This window comes from Xenopus tropicalis, chromosome 5 (genome assembly GCF_000004195.4).
Source record: "Xenopus tropicalis strain Nigerian chromosome 5, UCB_Xtro_10.0, whole genome shotgun sequence".
In the NCBI taxonomy this organism is placed as follows: Eukaryota; Metazoa; Chordata; class Amphibia; order Anura; family Pipidae; genus Xenopus; species Xenopus tropicalis.
In genome coordinates, this window is record NC_030681.2 from 128,916,576 (window position 1) to 128,940,035 (window position 23,460).

A 23,460-nucleotide genomic window follows, 5' to 3' on the forward strand; every position below is an offset into this window, starting at 1 on the left:
TTATGCCGTTACATTACCCTCACCCTTCTCCTAATGTATCCCTTCCAATGCATTTCTAGCTCCAGCCTCTGCCTTCCCTCATTTAATTGCCTTTTTTTTACCACCACCCACACATACACCAGCCTATATTTCTGCCCTCTTGTCTAAGCCAATATGAACTATTGTTATCATATTATTAATAATTATAAAGGCTGCCTTTGATTGTCTTTCAGTAAAAGAAAAAAGTAGTAAAACAACCTAAAGTACTGAACAAATAGTCTGACATTTTAGAGAAATACATATTAAAAAGAATGTGCCTTTATTTCTTGTGCCTATATATCTCTGGGCTGTTATTTCATATGTTGCTGTTCGTTCATTAATCATATGGCCTATTGCTATATGATCTAGGCATAACCATATTCTGAGAAACCTTTTGCAGTAGAATGAGTTATTTATCTTCTCTCCACAGCTTCCTTTGGCACAGCATCTCTAAGCATGCCCGCTGGCTTTGGAACACAGACACCATACAGTCTTCCTACAAGCTTTAGTGGGAGTTTCCACCAACCTGCCTTCGCCCCTCAAACAGCCTTCCCCCAACAGACTGCTTTCTCGCAGCAGCCTAATGGGAATATACAAGGTACCCCAAAATTTAAGTGTTATTGGGAGGAATTAACTCATAATAATAATTAACCTGAAATGCTTGTGTAATGCAGAGCATATTGCTGTAGGTAGTGAGCGGAAGGATATAATTGTAGTTAAGCAAGGACATTCCCTGATGCGCAGCTGAAATTCAGTGAGAGATTGTGGAATATCCGCTTACCCCTGAAATTACATTTTTCTGAGCCCCAAATTAGCACTACATTAGTAGAAACTGTGATTTAACTACTCTCTAAGCCAAGTTGCTTTAATCCAGAAAACTGATCCTTGGGGCAGGTTATTTTTGGGATCCCTTAAATTCATTTGCATTATAGAAATCATGCACAGTGAAACTGAAGATAACCTCTGTTTTTGTCTCTTAGTTTAGTGTATGTCTTGTGTTAGCCTGAGGCAAGTTTGATTTTGCAGGTAAAGCCGGCCATACACTTAAAGATCCACTTGTTCCATGAGGTCCAAAGATCAAATAATAATGCTGCTTTTCCTTTGATTGAGGACCGCATCAACACACAGATCCAGTCCTTGATTCAACAGGAATATCAAATGTGCCCGACACCTGGCTGATTTGTGTCCAGATATTGGATGAGTAGGCCCAGACATAGGCCAATTAGCTGCGGGTTCAGGAAACAGGGTTATGGGAAATATAAAAATGATGCAGAAGGTACAATGTGTTGGATTCAGTGTATTCCCCAATATGCTGTATCATGTAAAATAAATATAAATGCAGCAAATTTAAATGCAAAGCTCTTATGTCTCAGTTTAGTAAAATATAATCACATAGGTTGCTGAGTGTTAGCAGCCATGCTTGCCCTGATGGGTTGCTCTTAAAAAAAAAAAAAAAGAAAAGTGCCCTCTGGTGGCCAAATACTTTCTTTTGCTGAGATAATTATTCTTTTGTATATAGGAATATGCTTGTTCTAATAAGCAAAAAAAAGCAATAGAATATAAATAAATAAGAAAAAATAATAAATGACAATGTTTTATATTACAAAATGTAATAAATTGGTCAAACTTGATAAAACATATAAAAAGAGAATATATGCCACAATGGAATAAAAACATTGCGTTATTTAGCTAAAGGGGGATGCAGTATGTTTCAGTGTCAGTGACCATGCCTTTGCAATGTACCATCCAGTTTTAATGTGTAATTCAAGCCGATTCAGAATATTTTGCTGAAATATTGATTCTTTCTGTTTTGGTATTTTTTGTGCCTAAGGTGCAGGGTTTGCTGTATTTGGGCAGACCAAGCCTGTTGTTACTCCGTTTGGCCAGGTTGCAGCTCCTGGAGTCTCTAGCAATCCTTTCATGGTAAGGTTGAGTCCTGCTTTGTGCAATGGAGTATCCCCTGACTGTTTGTCTAACAGTGTAGCTTTCTCTCCATCTAAAAGAGATCCAACCTCTAGGTCAGATGGAATGTAGTGTGGCTGATATGTTTATGCACCTTTATGGCCACACACAACCACTTCATCTGTTTTGATGCTCTGTTGGTTTAGATGGCCATCATGCTGGGTGGGTTCATATGCAAAAGCAGTATGAGCAATTGCACTTGTCGGCACAAAATGGAAAATGGAATCATTTGACCACATCGTATATTGGGGTGGTGCTCAAAATGAAATTCGATTCAGGGTGCACCTGCAAGGTTTTGATTGGGAAATGGATTTAGATCCAGTAGAGTCCTAAGCAGGGTAATGATATGGGCCCCATCCTTCCACTACTGCTGTCAGCGTACATTTTTTTTGCCTCACTGCACACAGAAATCCATACATGTATTCTCTGTACTTTTTCTACCTAAATATTGAATAGCACCTTTGCACCTAATATTGATAGCACTGATGTGGCCCTAGGTGGCAGCCTAGACAGCTTTGTGAAAAATCTAACTCTGTTCCCAAATTGCCCACCAATCTAAGCAGCACCTACCCTTGTGCACCGCTGCAGCCCATGTTCCAGGTTTATGTACCACATTCTGGAATGTTATCCCAGAGTAACATCAGACAACATATGTCCTGCTTATATTACTTGGCAATGTGGCAGGGTTTGCTGAATGTTTTGTAAAATATATGGATATTATAAGTTCCATGACCATAGAAATGCATATTACATAGGTAAAAATACAGGTCATGGTAACATAACACAATTTATAGAATATAATTTACAGGATAATTATGGCTCTTGTGTATTATATAAGTTTTACCCCCCTCCCCTTGTAAAAGATGAGGATATTATGACTAACCAGGGCATTCCATTACCATTTCAAGCTACCATTGCTTTTATATAGGTCACAAAACTCCAAGGTGGTGTTGAGTATCCTCCCATTTCACTTTTTTAGGTACATTATCTCTTATAATACACAAGATTTAGAGAGTCATCTGACACAGTTTATATACTGTATATATGTAATAGTTTACCGTGTATTTCAAATTAGAAGGATTTTAGAAGCCACGTGGTAGTGATGGCTGAGAAAAATGAATGGATTTGTCTTTACATTTTACTGGCTGTAAGAACCAGTAACTCCTAAACCCTTATTTTAAATTGGGATAAAAAGCTACATGAACTAAGTGACCCATAAGCTAAACGAAGGCAGAGAAAGCAAAGCATACTGATTCTGTCTGTCTGTCTGTCTTTGCAGGCCGGGGCACCTTCGGGGCAGTTTCCAACTGGAAGTTCATCCACGAACCCTTTCTTATAGCCTTAGACTAACACAGGAGATTACCGGGCATCACCGTACATGTACTGCCTCTTGCACTGTTTGTCTTGTTTAACCAGCGTAAGCTTTAAACACAGGGAGTTCTTTCAGAGCCTGCAATTATATATATATTTTTTTGTATTTAAACAAAAAAGGAGGACAAACAAGGTAATATGTGCAATTGGAAAGCCTTTTAGCATCAAAACCCTTCACTGCCTGAAGGTTTGACTGGTAATTTCCTAGCAGAGCGGAGAGTCAATAGCTCTTCAGCAGCGAAGGGTCTAACCTGAGGCGTATCATGTATATTAAATTTGGTAAGTTATTGCAGATTCCATATTCATTAAGCTGCAGTACTGTACATATATTTTCTTAGGGACTAGTTAATTATTCATATCAGTATTTCTAACTCTTAACACCGTACCCGATGCTGGAGAGCTGAAGCAGGTTCCGGATCCATCACTTAAAATGGAAAGAAAAAAAAAATTTGTTTTAACAATCTGGTTTCAAAGGGAGTGGGGATTGCAAAAGCAATGTGGTCTTTATTACAAATTTTATTTGTTGACAAAAGACAAACTTTTATTTTGCCCAATAAAGCTACCCATTTCTATGCGCCTAATCTCCATACTAAAGACTCATCTCTGCATAATAAAGCTAATGTTTTGCTACAGTTTGCAGGTGAAAATAAATATTAAAATATTAGAAAATGTGCTGTGTGACTGAGTGATTTATGTGACTCACGCCTTGTGCAAACTCTGATTAATGGTTAAACTGCTGACTTGGGACTCAGCGGCTAAAGGTGCTGAAATGAAAGAGTCCCCAGTTCATATCTTAACGGAGATCCATGGGGCGTTAGATACGTCATCCTATGAACTTAGCGCTTCCCGTTGCTGTAAAGTGCTTTGTCGGCACTTTCCTAGATTTGTTTAATCACTATCATACTGTATATCTTTGATTTTATTTTTATTATAGTCTTAAGCTGCCGTACAGTACAAATGATATTGTTTTTACAATTATTGGTACATTTATTGTGCCCTGCTGAGGTTTACCGATACCTGGTGTACTATTTGTATTGGTTTGTTCCAGAATTAGGCAGGTTAGAAAATGTTATCCACCAATGCACCATCTTGGCCAGTTCATTTTGCACTATAAGATAAAGTGAATAGAAGCCACAGCTCTGTGGGTGGATTCCCCAAAACGATAGCCTATTACTTGGTGAAACACTCTCTCTTTATAAGTGTATCTCTCTTATCTCCCTTTTACCATATAGTTGCAAAGAGGGTATTGGGTGATGTACCCACCAATCATTTCATGTTTGCTCACAGGCATTTTTTAGTCAATTGCTAAATGTTGCAATTTGTTTTACAAGTTTATCTAGGATGATCTGGAAGCCTTTATTTACATGGACATAAGTAACCCCAGTGCAAGCAGATAGAAGAAGACCCTTATCCAAAGCCTACAATTCAGAGTTTGTGTGATTGTCCATTACAAACACTGGGGGTCGTTTATCAACACTGAGTAAATTTGCCCATGGGCAGTAACGCTTAGTTGCTCTACCCAAACCTGGCTGCTGAAAAAATGCAATTGCTGATTGGTTGCTGGTGGGTTACTGCCCATGGGCAGGTTTACCCAGTGTTGATAATTGCCCACTACTAATACCTTTAAACATATGTTCCTTGAATAGCAGGGACCTTACTTAGTGCTTGGATGTCTCTAGAATCTTGTCTGCTCCTTTATGGCATCTTCTGACTTCTTACAGTACAGAGATATTAAAATGTACATGCTCCTTACAAAGAAAATCCCAGTGATAACTGCAAAGTAGCATCCGTACACCAAAAACTGTAGAGAAAGAAGACAAACAGGCTGTCAGTTACAACAATGGGCTTCTAATTGGGAGAAATCGGTACTAAACCACAGATCAGATCAGTCACTGGGCAGCAGGACATGTCCTTCAGCATGAGATGCCATATAATAATATTACTGGATCTTTGTTTAGACGTGTGGCTTTGGAATTAATGCATAGTGTTTTGATTCAGTCAGATAAATGCCACTTTACCAACGTGAGGCTTCAGTCTAGATTGGCGATTCTTCTAGGTGCCATAATGTTTGATTGTTGGCCCTGTGTCATGCAGGTGTAATAAATCTCCTATCTCTGCATATTTCTTAATTATGCCACAGTTTGGTGTCTAAAAAAGCAGTACAAAATATAAATACCTCTGTAGGAAAAAGTCACTGCCATCGGAGCAGTGGAAATGCATTCTTTGGAGTGATAAGTGGCATGTCTCCATTTACAAGTCTGATGGAAAAGTCTTTATTCAAAATGCCGCAGAAACATTCCTTGTATGAATGAATAATGTCAACACTAAAGTTTGATGGAAATATATAATGGTCTGGGGCTGTTCTAAATCTTGTAACACTTCTAAGAAAATTTTTTTTACAGAGTATTTGACTTTGGTTTTTTTTTGTTTTTTTTTAAATATTGGTTTCCACACCTGAGTAACAATGTCCAATGCCAGGCCTCGAGGATCAACCACAATGAGTGTCAGGATGGTCTGAAGAGCCAGAGCCACAAAGGTGTTAACCCCAAACATTAGAGCATAACGTTCCATGCTCAGATTAACAGCAATCTGGAACCTAAGGAGAGAGCATTATTTGTCATTTTAACCCACTCCACTCTGATTTGTCCTTGTGTGAAATAGTAGCTTAGTTTTATTAAATATAAATATGATATTGTTTTATAATGTAATAGCAATAAAAGTGTTGTTGCAATAAGTTCAAACGCGGTATTTCATAACTTCGCTCTTATCATGTTACCATAAATTGTATTAAGCCAAGCAGAGTATCTTTTATTTATTTCTATATGAGGTTATTTCAAAGTAATAGCTTAGAGACCGATTTATTTGAACTTTTATTTACCAGACTTGATTTCTATAAACATTAGTTAAATGAGAATCTATCTGTGTCTGTATTTAACTTAGATCTAACGTAGATCCACTTCCTGTTTGGTAAATGGAAAAGCTCAAACAATTTAGCCGAGACCCATTCCTCCTTTGGAGTAATTTCCAAAAAGCCACACTGCATTGCGGGTACCAAAGTATAACCTCATATAGAAATAGAGATGATTTACTATTTGATCACAGGCAATGTAAGAGAAGAGTGAAGATAGTAATTGGTATGAGCATGGCCACCTTTACTACTGGATGCTTTATATCTACAGAAGGAAAGCAAAGACTGAACTCTCACTCCGAGGTTAGAGAGAAGTGTAATAGGTACTTTCTAATGATGCCTAAAGGGAGCATCTGGGGGCTCCTATATAATTTCCCTGCAAAATTAATTTCATGCACAGCTGTGACAATGACTTTGCCCGGCACCTTGCATCAGGCTGATGTGCTGATTGGGAAAGGTCTGCGGCTTGCACACCCGCCACCACCTCTAAAGCCAAATAAATGATTAAATAAGTTGACACTAATCAGTAAGCTCTCTTGCTGGCACTTAGTAACACTTTCTTGATATGATTTAATCCACATTTGTTGAGTTTGGCAGGGGTAATATTGGATGGTTGATATACAGAATGGGGCACTGTGCTACTCTAAAATGTGCTGTCGCAAACTGATAGATCAGTAACGGAACAGCCACATAGAAAACATATACTCATTATTAGTGGAGAAATATAAATACAGGCTTAAAAACATATGCAATATGAATGCAACCCAGAAACACTATAAGGGAGGGGGTAATATAGATATAGGCATTAATAAAAGGAAAGTTATCTCCGCAGGCAAACAGAACAAGTTTCTAGTTAAGCTTTACTGTACTTGTATATAATGTATAGTTTAGATTGGGCTGCACTTACGTAGCAATGGTGATGAGGAGCATGTATGATGCTTTGAATATCAGGTACCCAGCATAGCACATCCAGATATTGGTGCTATAATCCATAAGGAATAGGGCTCCCGCATCCACCGCAGAGAAGATGGCAAGCGCCAGTTCTCCCGAAACTTCCCAATTCACTTTGACATAGCCAACCGCCAAAGAGGCTAGGGCTCCTGTAATGGTATACGTCTATATGAACTGAACAACAGTTTTCAGCCATGCAAATATTTGTGTCTCAGAAAAGCTGGATAATGTATGTAGGCTGTGATTGGTGTGTGAGTTGGCAGTATGCCTATAATTAAAGTTGCCACGCTTACTGTACATATTGAACATTATCAGGTTCAACCCTTCAGTGTATTATTGATGGAAGCCCAAGATCATCTTACCTAAAAATGTGGAAACCGCTTCTACACCTCCATTGTACACAGTTGCATTTTGAGCAGGTTCAACATGTTCCCACAAAACTTGCACATAGTTTCCTACTTGGTAGTATCCGGCTGTTGCAAGAGCCCACCACAAAGACCAGTAGATGAGCTCCTTTGAGGAATAACAACGCTTCAGGTCTTTACAGAGCAGCCAAAGGACTTTGAAGAAGTGACTGTTTGCCGTGTCCTTCTCTTTATCCACATCCTGACCATTCTGTGGGGTAGGGTCACTGGAGGCCTCTTGAACAGGCTCCTTTTCCATCCTTTTGTGAAAGAACATGGTCTTACTAGGCATTGGGAGGAATATGGAGGCTACAAAAGCCACTGAAACGGATGCCAGTGTAATGACATTGAGATAGAAGTAGGATACTCCGGCCAACGACACTAAGATTTGACCAAGCACAGCAGCAACTGTAAAGCCCACTAACGTTACACACCTACAGTAGCTGGTGACCTTCTGGTAATGCTCAGCATCAACCACGCTATAGATGTAGGCATAATAAGCTATTTCTGTAGCAGTGACCATGCCATAGACAAACTCCATCCCTTGCATGGCTGAGACTCCCTCAGCAAACAGCAGCAGAACCCACACAATGATATAACATAGACCCTGCAAGATTATGACTGGCTTGTACCTCAGGTAGTCAGTCAGCAGGAATACAGGGAATAAAATGGCGAGGTAACTGTACGTCCATACTGGGAACACAGAGTTTGTCACCTGGAGTGAGAGAGACCATTCATTTTAATGATCAATAATTAAGGCACCAGATAAGTTAATGTTACTGCAAGAAGTGTTCAAATACTTTTTAATCATTCAGTGGGATATTAAAGGAAAGAATAGCTGTTTAATTCTGTAGGCACATGGTATGGCTAGGGGTAAGGGACATGCAACATGTTCTGCATGTACTAAACAGGCTACATATATGCAGCCAATGAAAGACTGAGTGTGTAATACATGAAATGATACTTGCCTTCACTTGCTCTGATATACAGTGTACATAAGCTTTTAAAATAAACGTATCCTCATCCTCCTTAATAATTATGAAGTTATTACATTCCTATAAACAGATCACTTCATTTTTTTCTGCAGGCTGAGAGTTTCAGATCCGCTCCCTTCTGCCTCTCTGTATGCCTACTGTATATTGGCAGTCACAGCTTCTGCCTGTGTGTATCTACACGCAATGTGACAGCAGGTGGATGCTGTGCCAATATACAGTAGCTATACAGAGAGGCAGAAGGGAGCGGATCTGCAACTCTCAGCCTGCAGAAAAAAATGCCAGCTGGTAGCAGCGTAGCCAACGCTCCGTGTGCCCTTGTCCTTAGGCATAGTTCCTTTTTATTAATTCATTATAACTTTTTCCATTAAAAGTCACAGCATGTTCTACATTTAGAATTAAAGTTATGGTTTGTATGAACGAGAAGCAGTTTGCACCATAAACCTCCACATACCAAATACAAATATTAGACATTTAACCAGCCATACACAACCAGTCCACATAGTTCAACCCAGCCATGCCCCTGACCAGTGTCAGTGTTCCCATACAGTAATAGGGAATGGCCATAAAATAAGCTAAATAGATAGAAGCAAGAGGGCCCACTGACACCTGGGCCCACCGGGAGTTTTCCTGGTATCCTGGTGGGCCAGTCCGACACTGCCCCTGACCAATCCCAAGCCGCTACCTGTTTAGGCTCATAATTTGCCATCATTCTGCATCAAGGCTGGAGGTATGGGAAAGGATAAACAACATTTTTTTTAATCTTAATATAAATTTCTCCAAATGTCTCATGTGATATTAAGGTTCCAAAATAAAGTCACTTTATCCCCTCCTCTACAAATGGCTCAGTGAGTTCATACAGTATGTAGTACAGGAATGGGACCAGTTATCCAGAATGCTCGGGACCTGGGTTTTTCCAGATTAGAGATCATTCTGTTATTTGGATCTTCATACCTTAAATCTACTAAAAAGTAAAGATTAAACAAACCCAGTAGTATTGCTTTGCCTCCAAAGATTAATTATGTATTAGTTGGGATCAAGTACAAGGTATCTGATAATTTTTAAAAATAAAAATGATTTGTTTATAATGAAGTCAATGGCAGATGGCTTTTCCAGGTTTCCAGATAACGGATCCCATGCCTGTACTATGCAATAGGCTTTTGACTGCAGGGCTCTTAGCTCAACATGCAGCCCAACAATATTTAAAATGGACAGTTAGCTACTTGTTAAAATGACCATGCATAAGGCAGTAAGTGCTAGTAAGTGCTAGACAGCAGAACTGCAGGGCATGCAGGAAAGCTTGCTGAGAATTTTATAGAACAAAAAGCTCAAGAAGAACCGAGTTGCCAGGTATAACAGTGGCATGTTGCTAGCGGGTTTAACAATCGCTCTTACTGTGTTTGGTTGGGCACAGAATACCGTATCAGGGCAGGGGCTGGCTTGCAGAGCGTTGGCATGGTGAGACCTGTTCCACCAGTTGGTGTTTCCAATCAACACACTACATTTTCTAACTTACCTGCTCTACAGTCAGATTGTGATCCGGTCCTGTAAGGTAGGGAGTGAGGAAAGGCTCTGAGGGTCTGACAAAGGTGAAGAAGCCATAGAGACAGAGGAGAACTGTGGGGTAAACCCATCCTCTGGTGTTTATGCAGCCACTGCCATCCATGGCCCTGGTGTGCCACACAGCTGAGGTTAATACCTCGCAACTGCCTCTCACAGGCTGCCGGCTCTACTAAGCACCACGTGCAGGTTAAAGTACATTGTCTGTTTGGATGGGAGGATTAAGCAGGCACAATGAAATCTCAAACAGCAGAGTGTGTTTATTAAATAACAGCTAAGGTAGAATAACATTTCTTAATTACCAGTGTGGGTGCCACTGCTAGGTGCAGAAATGCGAGCAAGTTAGTGTACATTAAAATGCAACACATTTTAGGGTTATGTAACAGAAAACTTTAGGTTTGCCCAGATGCAGTAACCCAAAGCAACCAATCAGCAAGTAGTATTTACTGGTCACTGGTTTGAAAGCAAGCATCTTATTGGGTGCTATGGGTTACTGCACCTTGGCAAACTTAAGGTGGCTATCCACGCTAAGATCTGCTCGCTTGGTGAGGTCGCCAAGCGAGCGGATCTTCTCCCCATAACCTACCTATGGGTGGGCGATACCTTCAGTCATTTGGCCCCAGGGAATTAGAACGACAGTTATAGGCGTCCATTGGTTCGGGGACCTCATCAATGAGCTAATGATCAGACTAAATTTCAAACCTACCCGATCGAGATTTGGCTGATTTCAGGCCAGGTGTTGGTGGGGCAGGCCCGTCATTTGTGCCCATACACGGGCCGATAAACTGCTGACTTGGTCTAAGGGACTGATATCGGCAGCTATATCGGCCCGTGTATGGGGGCCTTTAGTCCCTTTTATTACATATGGGGAAAGTGGATTCACCTAAAATGTCTTACAGCTAATGCCAATGTGCCAGTTGTGCCTGCTAATATGAATCAGGGCCAAGGGACCCCTGTACTTTACACCTGCCACTCCCGACGGGACTGCCCAACTGATATCTGGCCTGAAATTGGGCAGATCTCGATTTGGCAGGTTTAAAAATCTAGTTAGATCGGGGTCCGCATTGGCTTGTTGATGCGGTCCCCAAACCAACTGCCCCATTGCCGCCAATATAATTCGATAGTTTGGCCCCAGGGCCAAACGATCGAATTAGCCTACACGTTCCCCGATATTGCCCACCCTGTAGGTGGGAATATTGGGTGAAGATCTTCACGTGTATGGGGACCTTTAGCCCTACACTTCCTAGTCTGCTGTTACTGAGCTGAATGTTACAGTAAGTTTCAACTTTAGATAATTTCATCTGTGCAATTATTGGCCCTTAGATAGGATGACCACTTCCTGCACACTGTAATATAGTGTTATGCGGACTCCTGTCCCACATCTGTCTCCACCGGGGTGTTATACTGTTCTGCTTGTCTTGCAACTGCATTTGTACAACAAGAATACATAACTGTTTTTCTGATTATATTTATTAGAATTACAGAATAAATGTAAACATGAAATACTCTACTCTGTACTAGGAAAAATATTTATATTTGTGCCAGAAGCTGTAGTTAAATTAAATATGAATTGTTCTGAAAAAAATATCAACACATAAATAAAATTCTGATTAGTAAACTATCAAAGAATCCTATATATATATATAGATGTATCCATTTTATATACCTTGAGCCACCATTTAGCAATGTTCTGTGTGCCACTCGCTGATCACCTGACAGGAAATAATGCAGATTCTCAGCGGAACGGGAAGACGTGTGGGAGTAAGCAACACACTTATGTTCATTTATTGTAACCATGCAAGTTTCCTTGGTTTGTGTGTGAGCATGGTGGCTTATATGTGCCAAACAGAATCTCTTTCAAAAATATTCCAGTGGAACATATTTTTAAAACAATATAGGTATCGTAAAAGGCCCTTGCTATTTTGACACAGGGGCGCTGCTCCCATGAGATGTGCTGAGAAACTCGCCTCAGGCAGCAGCACCCACGGAGTTACCAGGGGCAGCAAAAAGAGGCTTTAAAGGAACAGTAACATCAAAAAATTAAAGTGTTTTAAAGTAATTAAAATATAATGTGCTGTTGCTCTGCAAAAAACTGGTGTTTTTGCTACAGAAAAGCTACTATATAAATAAGCTGCTGTGTAGCCATGGGGGCAGCCATTCAAGCTGGAAAAAAGGAGAAAAGGCACAGGGTACATAGCAGATAACTAGTAGATAAGCCCCATATAATGGGAGTTTATCGGTTACCTTGTGTCTCAACCCTTTCTCCTAGTAGATTGTAAGCTCTTTTGGGCAGGGCTCTCTTCACCTCTTGTATCGGTTATGGATTGCTTTATATGTTACTCTGTATGTCCAATGTATGTAACCCACTTATTGTACAGCGCTGCGGAATATGTTGGCGCTTTATAAATAAATGTTAATGTAATGTAAATGTAATTATCTGCTAAGTAACCTGTGCCTTTTCTCCTTTGAATGGCTGCCCCCATGGCTACACAGCAGCAAGCCCTTATATAAACTATTGTAGTCTTTCTGAGGCAAACACACCAGTTGTAGCAATGCAGGGCAACAGTACATTATATTGTTATTACTTTATACATTTTCATTTTATGGTGTTACTGTTCTTTTAAGAGACGGATTTCTGTTTTTTAACATGTTAATTTGGCTCAGGCAGCTCAGGGGCCAGAAACGCCCCGTTTCAATATTTTAGGAAAAATGCCTAAACAAAAACAGCAGTAAATGACCCCCCCCCCCCCATTAGTTTTCAGCTGTCAAACAAAAAAATCTCTTTTGATACTGTAAGGTGATAGGTAACTGAGCCGTAACCCATTGCAACCAATCAGTAAGTAGAATTTACTAGTCACTTGTGATTAGCAAACATCTGATTGGTTGCTATGATTTTTACACTGTGTTTTTTTGGGCAAATTCCATTTTAGACAGCATAATAAATAAGCCCCTTAGTGTCTTTTATTACATATAGCGTTTAATCTAGAGATAAGCCCTTGCGTAATGTTGGAGGAAGGGTGTTACAGATCTATAATTCTCAGCTGGAATTAATCCAGTTGTCATTAAAATAAATAATAACTTATTTATTGTAGGAATGTAATGCCAATTTCTTGGGTAATAGGCACAGATTATTTAGTACAGAGGTTCAGCATTTACTCACAAATAGAACCTTTAGAAGTAACCAGTAACCAGTCTGCAAATAGTCAACTTGCAAAAGTTCCACCACAAGCTTTAGGCCCTCCAAGTGGAACTTAGGCATTAACACGTCTACCCCCAACTCTGTGCACTTCAACCCCTATCCTGAGAGTAGTACACCCTGGACTCTATCAGTTTCTCCTTTTTTTTCCTGGACCCCTCCTGGCCAGTTATGGAACTGCCAGAAGCACATTTACACAGGATCTTGAAACAGTTCCCAACTGCGATTTAGAACCCAGCTTAGCTGTCAATAAACTTTAGGAGGCTGCCTGCAAACATAAAGGGTAAGTAATCTATCAGCCCCCTACAATACAGTTTACACATGTAAGTTTCAAGTTGCAAGGCTAGGGTTTTTATATAGTCTCCAATCCAGTACGATAATTTCTAATATGATGAAAACTGAAAAGGTAAATTGCTAAATTTTTAGAAAAGCAATTTAAGATTTAGTTATATGAATGTGTGACATGTTTTAGCAAACTAATAAGGAGGCCTGCTTTATGGAAACATGGAAGGAGTAAAGCAATTAACATAGCCCAAAGAAGTAGACAGTGCTTCTGGTATCAAAATAAATGGTTTCTCTTTGATCAAAACTTGCTAATTACCTGCAAAACTTATAATCAAGCCAAAAGCTGTTATGTGCTACAGAACATAAAGTAATGGGTGTACAATAAGTGTTCACAGGGACCCGATCAATAGGAACATTCTGTCCTTACAGACACAGTTTCCAATATAATTTACGTGTAAAAAGTAAGAGTTGCAGATTGGGCAAAGTAGGGTCAGGACAGGTCCGACTTTTATGATATAGTTAAGCTGATATTGTTACAAGTGATCATAAAACAATTAATCTCCCCGCATTATAGATTGTCCAGCATCTTTGAATGAACTTGACTCCAAAGTCTAGTTGCTCTGGCATAAACATATGTGTTGTAATATGAACTAAGGCCCATATGCCTAATAAGATAATGTTGCTCAATCACCAAAGGTCTTATTTCCAGTAATCCTATATATGTATATGTACATTCTAAATGAAATGTATGGCACAGGTATGGTACCTGCGCAGGGCCAAAGGGCACAAAAATGTGCTTCTGTTAGTGACCCTGATGGCGTAAGCAACTCACTAAATACTATGGGCATCATGGTGATTTATTTATTGTATATCTGATAGTTCCTTTTATATATATATATATATATATATATATATATATATATATATATATATATATATATATATATGATGTATGGCATGAACAAATCTCAGTGTTTCTATTACATAAACTTTATAACATGATTGTTTTCATGTATTTTGCAGTCTCATGGGTCCATTGATATATGCTGGATGCTACTGTAAGCCTCCTGAGTTTAATGACTTCTCTTATATATGGGACAAAAATATGGGGAAAATATTTCTTTGTGCAAAGGCTCCAGTTGAATTAAAGGGGAACCGTATGTTTCAAAAGAAAAAGACATGTAAATAATATCCCGATTAGTAAATTACCAAAGAATCCTACCAAATTGAATTGTTAGTCTCATGGGTTGTCATTTAGACTATGTAATATGTGCTTTATGGGATGCCCAGTTTATTTCCAATAAGGTATGTAGAATACCAGAATACCCAGACTAAATGAGCAATGTATAAGAAGTCATGTGTAGACCTAGAAATGTATTGGCCATTCCTACAGATAATGATCAGTGCAAAATAGTGAGCCACATTATGAAGAAACAATGCAATATCCAACTATTCAGCCTACAGGTTTAAACTAGTGCTTGACTTTTGGAATGCAATAATATAGATATTTCAGATCCCCTCCAATCCATGAATTATCTGCATACTGCAAAAATTAGGGTTACAGATTTCAAGCAATGGAGTGGGTCTTAAAGAGCCCCACACAACGCAGAAACTCATAATATAACTATCATTTGTGGGATTTTGAGGAGGCAGGCTGAGGGCAGTCGACAACTGATCCAGTAGTAGAACAGAATCATAAAATGGCTGCATATTTTTTAATTGATGTATATTGTAAAGAAGTTGCTTGAAATTATGTTTGGGTGGAATCTTCAAGCGCCATCCATTCAAGTTTTGAATAGCCCCAATCCACTTTCCCTGTCATACAATCCCAGGACATACATCCCCGTTGCCAAGATTAAAGCCAATCAGTTTATTTCAGAAAGGTTTTTATTTGAATGATTTTTTTCTTGAAGCCAAGCTGTGCTGGACAGATGAATTTACCATCAAATAACCGGGGAACAGTTTCATCAGTTAAAACAAATATTGTCTACAAAAGGCACGTGGGTCGTGGTTCCAGTTGATGTTATCTGTTTAGTCCATAAAGCTGAGTCTCAGACCTGATTGCAGTATTTAAACTGTTCCTTGGGCTCCTGCAGTAGATTGAGATGAAGATGAACATGTTCCACACAAAGAACATCCCAGCAATGACAGCGTAGTAGCTTCCATACACCAAAAACTGCAAAACATATTGGAATAAAATCAGATTTTATTTATAAGCACTGGCATCAGATCATTTACTATTACTCTGTCTGATGTTCAAACCACTGCTTGATTTCCAGGGTAGCTTCAGTAGATAGCTACTGAAATTCCAAAAAATAAAGGACAAGTAAAGGTAAAATTACTGGGGGTGGATGCTAAGTTGTTAGGAATGACTATAAATTGACTTATTGCTGAACCTGGGAATTCTGTAACTGTTGGTTGAAGCCCTGGATCAAAGCCTAAAATCACTGATCGCGCCCTAAATCTACTGCTATAAAGTTTAACAGTTGCCCTTTAAAAATGCTGAAAACACTTTTCCCCCTGACATGTCTCAGAAAATCTGCTAGAAATAAAATAAAACTTCTACCTGTCTGAATATGTCCAATCCCAGACCAACAGGATCTACTACAATGAGACTGAGAAGGGTCTGAAGTGCCAGAGCTGCCAAGGTGTTGATGCCAAAAAGAAGTGCGTAATGCTCCATACTCAGATTAACTGCAACCTTGAACCTATGGATGGAACAGCATTGATATTATAGGTAGATCAAACAGAATAATGAAAGGGGTTAGAATTGCAAGATCTGGGCAGGTACCACTCTGAGCATGGAGCTTGCCCTTCTGCTCCACTTACATCTGAACATGACAAGTTACTGTGCTGGATTAGGAGCCCTTCTATAGTTCTGATGTGCTGGTGTGGGTTCCTTCCCAGCAAAATGCTCTGTTGCTCCACCTACAAACACATCATTACCTTCCTCTTCTCTAATAGATAAGGCACACAGTGCTCTGAAATAATAATCTACAGTACACCATACATTAACTCCATGGAATCCAAGCTTCCATAGGAATTAGTGATGCACAGGTCACAACATTTTTGACTTTCACTCAACCTTTACCTGTCACTAATGGACCCACACCCACCTGAGCCCACATACCCTTACAATCCCCTACATTTCCCTTGACCTGAACTCGCTGAAGATGTCATGGAGGGGGAGGGGCCTGTCACTGATGTCACTAAGTGGGGAGCACTCACAGGAAACAGAAATGGCTACAGTGAAGGAAAGGCACAAGGGCTATAGGTGGTAGGTCTGGAAATACTGGCAGCTGGACCTGCCACTCACCCAAACCTGCATGAGCAAACTTGTTTTGGGACTTAAACCCGTTTGACTCATGAGTCCCATGGATATTGTATTCACCCGTGCATCACTAATAGGAATGTTGGTTTAAGCCAAAGGAATATACTGCTGCATCTTCTGCTCCTGCTGCAAATCAACCACATCTTTACTTTTTAAAGTTTTTTTTTTAAAGTTGTAAATAGATTATCAGGTCTACACTGAACAGCAATGAGCACCATTGAGGAGTTGAATGAAATCACAACACAGTGGCACCGTTGCCCAGCTAATATGTGAGATGGCATACTGAGTAATGTTATGCATTGAAGTAGCCTTAAAGCTGACATGAACAATGTACGTACGTGGTTATGGTGATGAGGAGCATGTAGGAGGATTTGAATATCAGAAATCCAGCATAGCACATCCAGATATTCCTGCTGAGTGCCATAAGGAACAGAGCTCCTGCTTCAGCGATGGAAAAAACAGTCAAAGCAAGTTCTGAGGACATTGTCCAACTCACCTTTACATGTCCCACCAATAAAGACAATAGAGCACCTAGAAGAATGATATAATGAGTATTTAGGTAATTAAGTATTGTAAGTGTAACTGGAGTAAAAAGCACCAAAATTATTCTGTGCCATGACACAGTATGCCCAATAAGATGCTTACTAAATGTCAAGTGCAAGACGCAATGTGCAGAAACCTGCCATTGGCCAGGTGGAAAGTACATGGTACCCTTGGCTCAGTCTGCCAGTGTGCACTTGTGTTTTATTTAGTCATTTAGGGGCATGGAAGTATCCAACCATGGATCAGCCATATGCTGCCCTTTTACTATTGGGTCTAAGCACAACTAAAGGTCCCCATCACCAAGCGAGCGGATCTTAAGGTGTATGGCATCTTTAGAGCCAATAGCATGCCTATTTAATAAAGGGTGACAATATAATTGTGAGAAAAACATGGGTACAATTCCTTAATTAAATAAGCCCCAATATCCATGTTGGTGGATGATATGGAGGAACCCTCTGCAGACAAACTACAAGGCAGGTTTGATTCATAGTTATAAATACAAACATACTGGGAAGGAATTCTGTGCTGACAAGTTACCCTGTGAGAATCCCAACATATAAATATTGTGCGATATATATAATAAACTTGCCAAGAAATGTGGACAAAGCCTCAACTCCACCATTGTACACAGCCATTGTCTTGGAAGATTCCACGTGTTCCCACAATATTGGAGCATAGCATATGAGTTGGTTGTATATTGGTGTGGCAAAGGCCCACCAAAGGGACCAGTACACAATCTGCTTGGAGGAATAACACTGTTTCACTTCTTTAGACAGAAGAAAAAGCACTCTGGAGAGGTGTTTGCTGTCGGGCTCCGTATCCTTGCCAGTAGCAGCAGCTTTGATTTTCTCTAAACAGGGAGATTCTGCCTGTTGCACTGACATCTTTATTGTGTCCCCTGCCATTTGTTTATGGAAGAACATGCTCCTTGTGGGCATGGGCAGAAACAAAGTGAACACAAGTCCCACTAAGGTCAATGTCAGTGTCAGTACATTAAGGGTGAAATAGGAGACCCCAGCCAAGGACAGTAACAGTTGGCCACCCAAGGCACCAAGGGTGGCACCCACCAGTGTTATACTTCTGCAGTAACTAGTAACTCTCTGATAATGTACTGTGTCCACCACATTGTAGATATAAGCATAATAGGCCACATCGCAGGAGGTGAAAATGGCATAGGCAAACTCCATCCCTTGCATAGCCGGAACACCATGGGTGAAGAGCATTATGATCATAGAGATGCTTAATCCCAGGCCCTGCAGGAATATGACTGGTTTGTAGCAGAGGTAATCTGTTAGTAGGAACACAGGAATCAGTAATGCCAGGTAGCTATAGGTCCATACTGGCAGCACAGAGTTTGCCACCTGCAACAGAATATAACACTGTCAATGAAACACCGAGTGCCACAAATGCCACCATTCCAGCTCTGAATATTTTCAGTGTAACTTTATGTATTTTGATGACTTGGGCACAAATTTGCCATATGCAGGTTTATCTCATGTCTGCAATTATTATGGTATTGTGATGGGGAAACTGCATTGTGGTTAAAAAAAAAAGATAAATTGCATCCAAAATGGGACTTTGCACACTGCACTGATGTTCATCAACGCTATAAAGTCTTTACTTGGATGGGTTGAACTTGATGAACTCTGGTCTTTTTTCAACCCTATGTAACTATGTAACAGCTATAATGTGACCTGTGAAATATACACATATATACTGTATATACTTAGTGATGTCAGCAGTTTCCTTTGAAGCTTAGTGACATCACTTGTGTCACATGATTCACTGAAACTTGTTTAAAATAAAACATAACGCACTGCCTGTTGCTTCAGCCTTCAGAATGATATCATTAATCTATTTTATTCAGTTTTCTTTCTCTGAACTCTCTTTATCATACCAAATAACTGTAATGGCAATATATGTATGTTTTTTTATTGTACTTACTTAAAGGACCAGTAACCTTTGATAGAAGAAAGTGTTATTAATGCAGATATAAAATGTATGTAATGTACATTTCATTTAAATCTAAATAACTGTTACCCTGCAAAGGTAAAAATGTGTGTTTGCCTCCCAAATTCTACTATAGTTTATATAAATGAGCTGCTGTGTACCCAAGGGGGGTAGGGGGCCACTCAGTCTGTAAGGGCTGTGACAGACGGGGAGATTAGTTGCCCACGACTAATCTCCCCAAAATGCCATCCCACCGGCGAGAATGTAAATCGCCGGTGGGATGGCATACACAGTGTGGCGATTTGCCAAAATCACTGAAGTTGCCTTGAGAGGAAACTTTGCCGATTTCGGTGCTGTGTATGCCATCCCACTGGCAATTTCCATTCTAGCCGGTGGGATGGCATTTCTGGAAGATTAGTCGCCCGCAACAAGGGAGATTTGTAGCGCGGCGACTAATCTCCCTGTCTGTCACAGCCCTAAAAAGGATAAAACACACAGTTTATATAGTAGATAACAGCTAAGCTCTGTAGAATACAATTGGTTTAGTGTCACAGACAGACAAACAGTCAAACGCCAGTCATGGCTCTCTACAGAACTACAGAATAAAAACATTTCTAATATAATATAGGACATGTGTTGCCAAGAAACAGTTAATTTGATACAAACTTTAATCATTATACATGTATATATGAATGATATTACGGGCTCTTGTAGTGTAAATTGCAAGATTATATCCTTGCATTAGAGCAACAGATGGTACTTTGCTAAAGTGCAAACTGATAATGTAAGAGTCAAATGCCAGCCCAATTGGTGGTGTTAAACAGTGTTGGACTGGGGTGTCTGGGGCCCACCCGGGCTGCCACCTCATGGTCACAAGCTTCCCAACCAATTAATATTTATATACTTGAACTTGCCGTGTATGTCTCTCCCTACCCTGAAGGAACTTATCCTTTACTGGACAAGAAGAACAGGTTCCAATGGGAATTAAATATAGTAAAAGGAGGTTCTTAGGCTAAAAGTGAAGGTTTTGTACTACGGCTGCAGTATAAGAGCCACTTGTGGAAGGTTGCACATGAACCAGAATAGAGCAGCTTGGATCTAATTTAATTGTTAATTAACTGAGCAAGTTTGCATTTTATTTGCATCCTGATATAACCTGGTATGCCCACTCCCAGCAGAACACCCTATTACACCCCTATTACACCCATAACACCCTATTACAGGCACGCACAACTAGTTGCCTTCCAAAGGCTGTTGGGCATTGTAGGTCAAAAACATATGGAAGAAAACCAGTTGCCCATCCCTCTTCCAATGTTCTTAACGCAATATACTGTATGTACTAATGGTTTTTTTTATAAAGGAAAGCATGAACACGTCAATGAATAGAAACAGACTTAGCCTACCTGCACAGCAGTCAGATTGTGATATGATCCAACAAGATATGGGATGATAAATGGGTCTGTTGCATTTAGATTGACAAAAAAGCCATAGAGGCAGAGAAGAACTGTGGGATATATCCACCCATTGGGGTATTTCTTGCAGCATAGTTCCATAGCTTCTGAGGGTGGTGCATGTACTGCGTTAGAGTCTTCCTAGCCCCTTGCACATTGTCTCCACACAAGGAAGTGAGCAGTGCAGGTAATGCTACGTGCAGGGGATGCAGAGCGAGCGGAGCAATGTGTGTTTGCTCATGTAAATAGGGCCTACATCAAGGACACTGTAAAATGGAAATTGTTGTTTGCATTGAGCGTTTTGCCCTTAGGACCATGGCACTTGTGAGCAACTTTTATTGGGAGGTGGTGAGACGTGCTGTTGGGTTCCAATCCCTTTCAACTCATGTTTTCTTACTGAGGTTTTTCTTAGACAGGCACCTTTCAGGAACTTAGATGATGTGAATTGCAGAGAAGTTGGTGGTTAAAAACCCTTTGGGATGTATTGTTGCCTTTTAACATTTCTGTGTAACATAGTTGTGTATTTTGGGTCCATGAATGAACAAAATGTAAACAAAATGAATCCGTTAATAGGATTTTCTGCATCATTTAGACAGAATAAATAAGACTATAGTTTTTGTGCCACAAAATAAATGTAGTCATGCTTACAAACATGCTTGTATTGTTGTATTGACATACAGGCAATCTGGGTAGTGAATCATGTCATCCACATACGGGCTTAGAATAGGGACGGCCAGGGGGCATTGCTAGGGAGGTCAGTCTCGATCGGTTGGATGGTTGAGGAAAGCTGCAGCACTGAATGAAGCCAAGAAAAAATGCTGCAGAATTGAATAGAGCGATGGATCCTTTGAGCTCCAAAAAGACTGGTCAGCAGAAAAGCTCAGGAGAACCATGCACGACATCCGATCCCAGGAGAACCATGCAGGACATCTTATCCCAGGAGAACCATGCAGGACATCTGATCCCAGGAGAACCATGCAGTACATCTTATCCCAGGAGAACCATGCAGGACATCTGATCCCAGGAGAACCATGCAGTACATCTTATCCCAGGAGAACCATGCAGGACATCTTATCCCAGGAGAACCATGCAGGACATCTGATCCCAGGAGAACCATGCAGGACATCTTATCCCAGGAGAACCATGCAGGACATCCGATCCCAGGAGAACCATGCAGGACATCCGATCCCAGGAGAACCATGCAGGACATCCGATCCCAGGAGAACCATGCAGGACATCCGATCCCAGGAGAACCATGCAGGACATCTGATCCCAGGAGAACCATGCAGGACATCTTATCCCAGGAGAACCATGCAGGACATCTGATCCCAGGAGAACCATGCAGGACATCCGATCCCAGGAGAACCATGCAGGACATCCGATCCCTTCAAGCGCCAGAGGAGAAACTGAAAAGGAAGCTGGTTGCTATTCATAGGCGGAGGGTGAATTATCTGTTTGGGGAGGCTAAAAGCCAAACAACTGAAAACAAATCTAAAGTTAAGTAAAAATTAGAATTCGTGAGCCAATATGGGTTACACACTTGGTATTTTGTTTGATAAAGGGGCCTTGGTGCTCAAAAAGCTTGCAAAAGCTTATAATACATACCTGAAAAAGATTTGGTAAAATCCAGGAAAATGTAAAATTTGGTAGATGTATTATGCCCTATATAGTACATAGTAGGACTACAAAACAACTGTATAAAATAAGGGAAATTTAAAATCAGGGTATGTAAAACTGAGGTTTCACTTTACTACATTATCCATGGAGTATTGTGTGAATAAGATATATATTGTTACATTTATAAAAAGTATGGTGCTTACATGTAAAAACTATAATCATGCTCTGCTTTAATGTTTGCCTTATATGCTGAAGCCTAATCCCCATGTAACTTGTGAAAGCATTTGTGCCCCATAGTACCAGTGCAGTTCTGGAAAAGAATAAAGTTGGAATATTTGCTTCAGGGTTAGCGCAGGAATCCCTTTTCCAATAAAGAATCAGGTGTTGGGAGCCTCTCTTACTGCCAGGACCTGCTGTTCCTAAGAGGGAGGTATGAGCAAACCCAACAGCGCCCCCCAGTGGAACCACTGGTGGCTCAGAAATACAAAGTCCTCCAGGACACGCTGCAGGCTGTAGGTTTTGATTTCTTATTGTTTTTTTCTTTCTTTTCTTCCACATGTTGCTAGTAACTTGCTGGGAAGAAGCTGACGGCAGCGCGCACGTAAGGGAGAAGAAGCTTTCAGGCCCTGCAAGATGGCGAAGACCATATATATTTAACTGAAAATCGGCGCTTCAGATTTTTTACTGAAACATTACAAGCAAGCAGCTTGTATTTGAATTAAAGACTGCCTTCCACTGGATCAACTAGCAGTGAGGCAGGTTATATAAAGGCATTATGGTTGAAAACTTGATGGACATATGTCTTCTTTTTTTTTTTTTTTAATCCGGCTATTTCTTTCTCTATTTATTACTTTTAGTTTTTTTATTGGCCATGTTGCTGCTGCAATTTCCCACATTGCCCTTGTGATGCCATATCATTGG

General features: G+C 40.2%; 3 protein-coding genes across 7 annotated transcripts in view; 1 reads left to right on the forward strand and 2 right to left on the reverse strand.

The window, feature by feature from the left end:
• agfg1 (ArfGAP with FG repeats 1) overlaps positions 1-4,022 on the forward strand; it is a 57,490-nt gene extending 53,468 nt beyond the window's left edge. For 3 of the 5 annotated variants that reach the window (XM_012970406.3, XM_012970407.3, XM_012970409.3), the window contains 3 exons: positions 449-616; positions 1,850-1,941; positions 3,260-4,022. In XM_012970406.3, coding sequence (XP_012825860.1) covers positions 449-616; positions 1,850-1,941; positions 3,260-3,319 — 320 coding nt within the window. In that variant the 3' untranslated portion in view covers positions 3,320-4,022. 5 annotated transcript variants of the gene reach the window in all.
• Positions 4,023-4,259: 237 nt separating this feature from the next.
• LOC100489406 (thiamine transporter 2) lies at positions 4,260-10,327 on the reverse strand. Its single transcript, XM_012971203.2, has 5 exons — positions 10,123-10,327; positions 7,573-8,329; positions 7,167-7,359; positions 5,806-5,947; positions 4,260-5,152 (listed from the first exon to the last, which is right to left on the reverse strand). Exons 1-5 carry the CDS (start codon positions 10,270-10,272, stop codon positions 5,027-5,029), a joined length of 1,368 nt encoding a protein of 455 aa, XP_012826657.1. The 5' UTR covers positions 10,273-10,327; the 3' UTR covers positions 4,260-5,026.
• A 5,205-nt stretch (positions 10,328-15,532) lies between these two features.
• LOC100489252 (thiamine transporter 2) lies at positions 15,533-21,489 on the reverse strand. The gene is made up of 5 exons (XM_002933363.5): positions 20,875-21,489; positions 18,111-18,882; positions 17,317-17,509; positions 16,214-16,355; positions 15,533-15,823 (listed from the first exon to the last, which is right to left on the reverse strand). Exons 1-5 carry the CDS (start codon positions 21,022-21,024, stop codon positions 15,671-15,673), a joined length of 1,410 nt encoding a protein of 469 aa, XP_002933409.2. The 5' UTR covers positions 21,025-21,489; the 3' UTR covers positions 15,533-15,670.
• Positions 21,490-23,460: the final 1,971 nt, after the last annotated feature.

Coding starts and splice junctions, on each gene's coding strand:
- LOC100489252 (XM_002933363.5), bottom strand. CDS start 21,024: ATGGAACTATGCTGCAAGAAATACCCCAATGGGTGGATATATCCCACA. Junction 17,510..18,110: donor GGCTTTGTCCACATTTCTTG/GCAAGTTTATTA, acceptor TCATTCTTCTAG/GTGCTCTATTGTCTTTATTG. Junction 15,824..16,213: donor GATTGGACATATTCAGACAG/GTAGAAGTTTTA, acceptor TATGTTTTGCAG/TTTTTGGTGTATGGAAGCTA.
- LOC100489406 (XM_012971203.2), bottom strand. CDS start 10,272: ATGGATGGCAGTGGCTGCATAAACACCAGAGGATGGGTTTACCCCACA. Junction 8,330..10,122: donor ACAATCTGACTGTAGAGCAG/GTAAGTTAGAAA, acceptor CTCTCACTCCAG/GTGACAAACTCTGTGTTCCC. Junction 7,360..7,572: donor AGCGGTTTCCACATTTTTAG/GTAAGATGATCT, acceptor ATACCATTACAG/GAGCCCTAGCCTCTTTGGCG.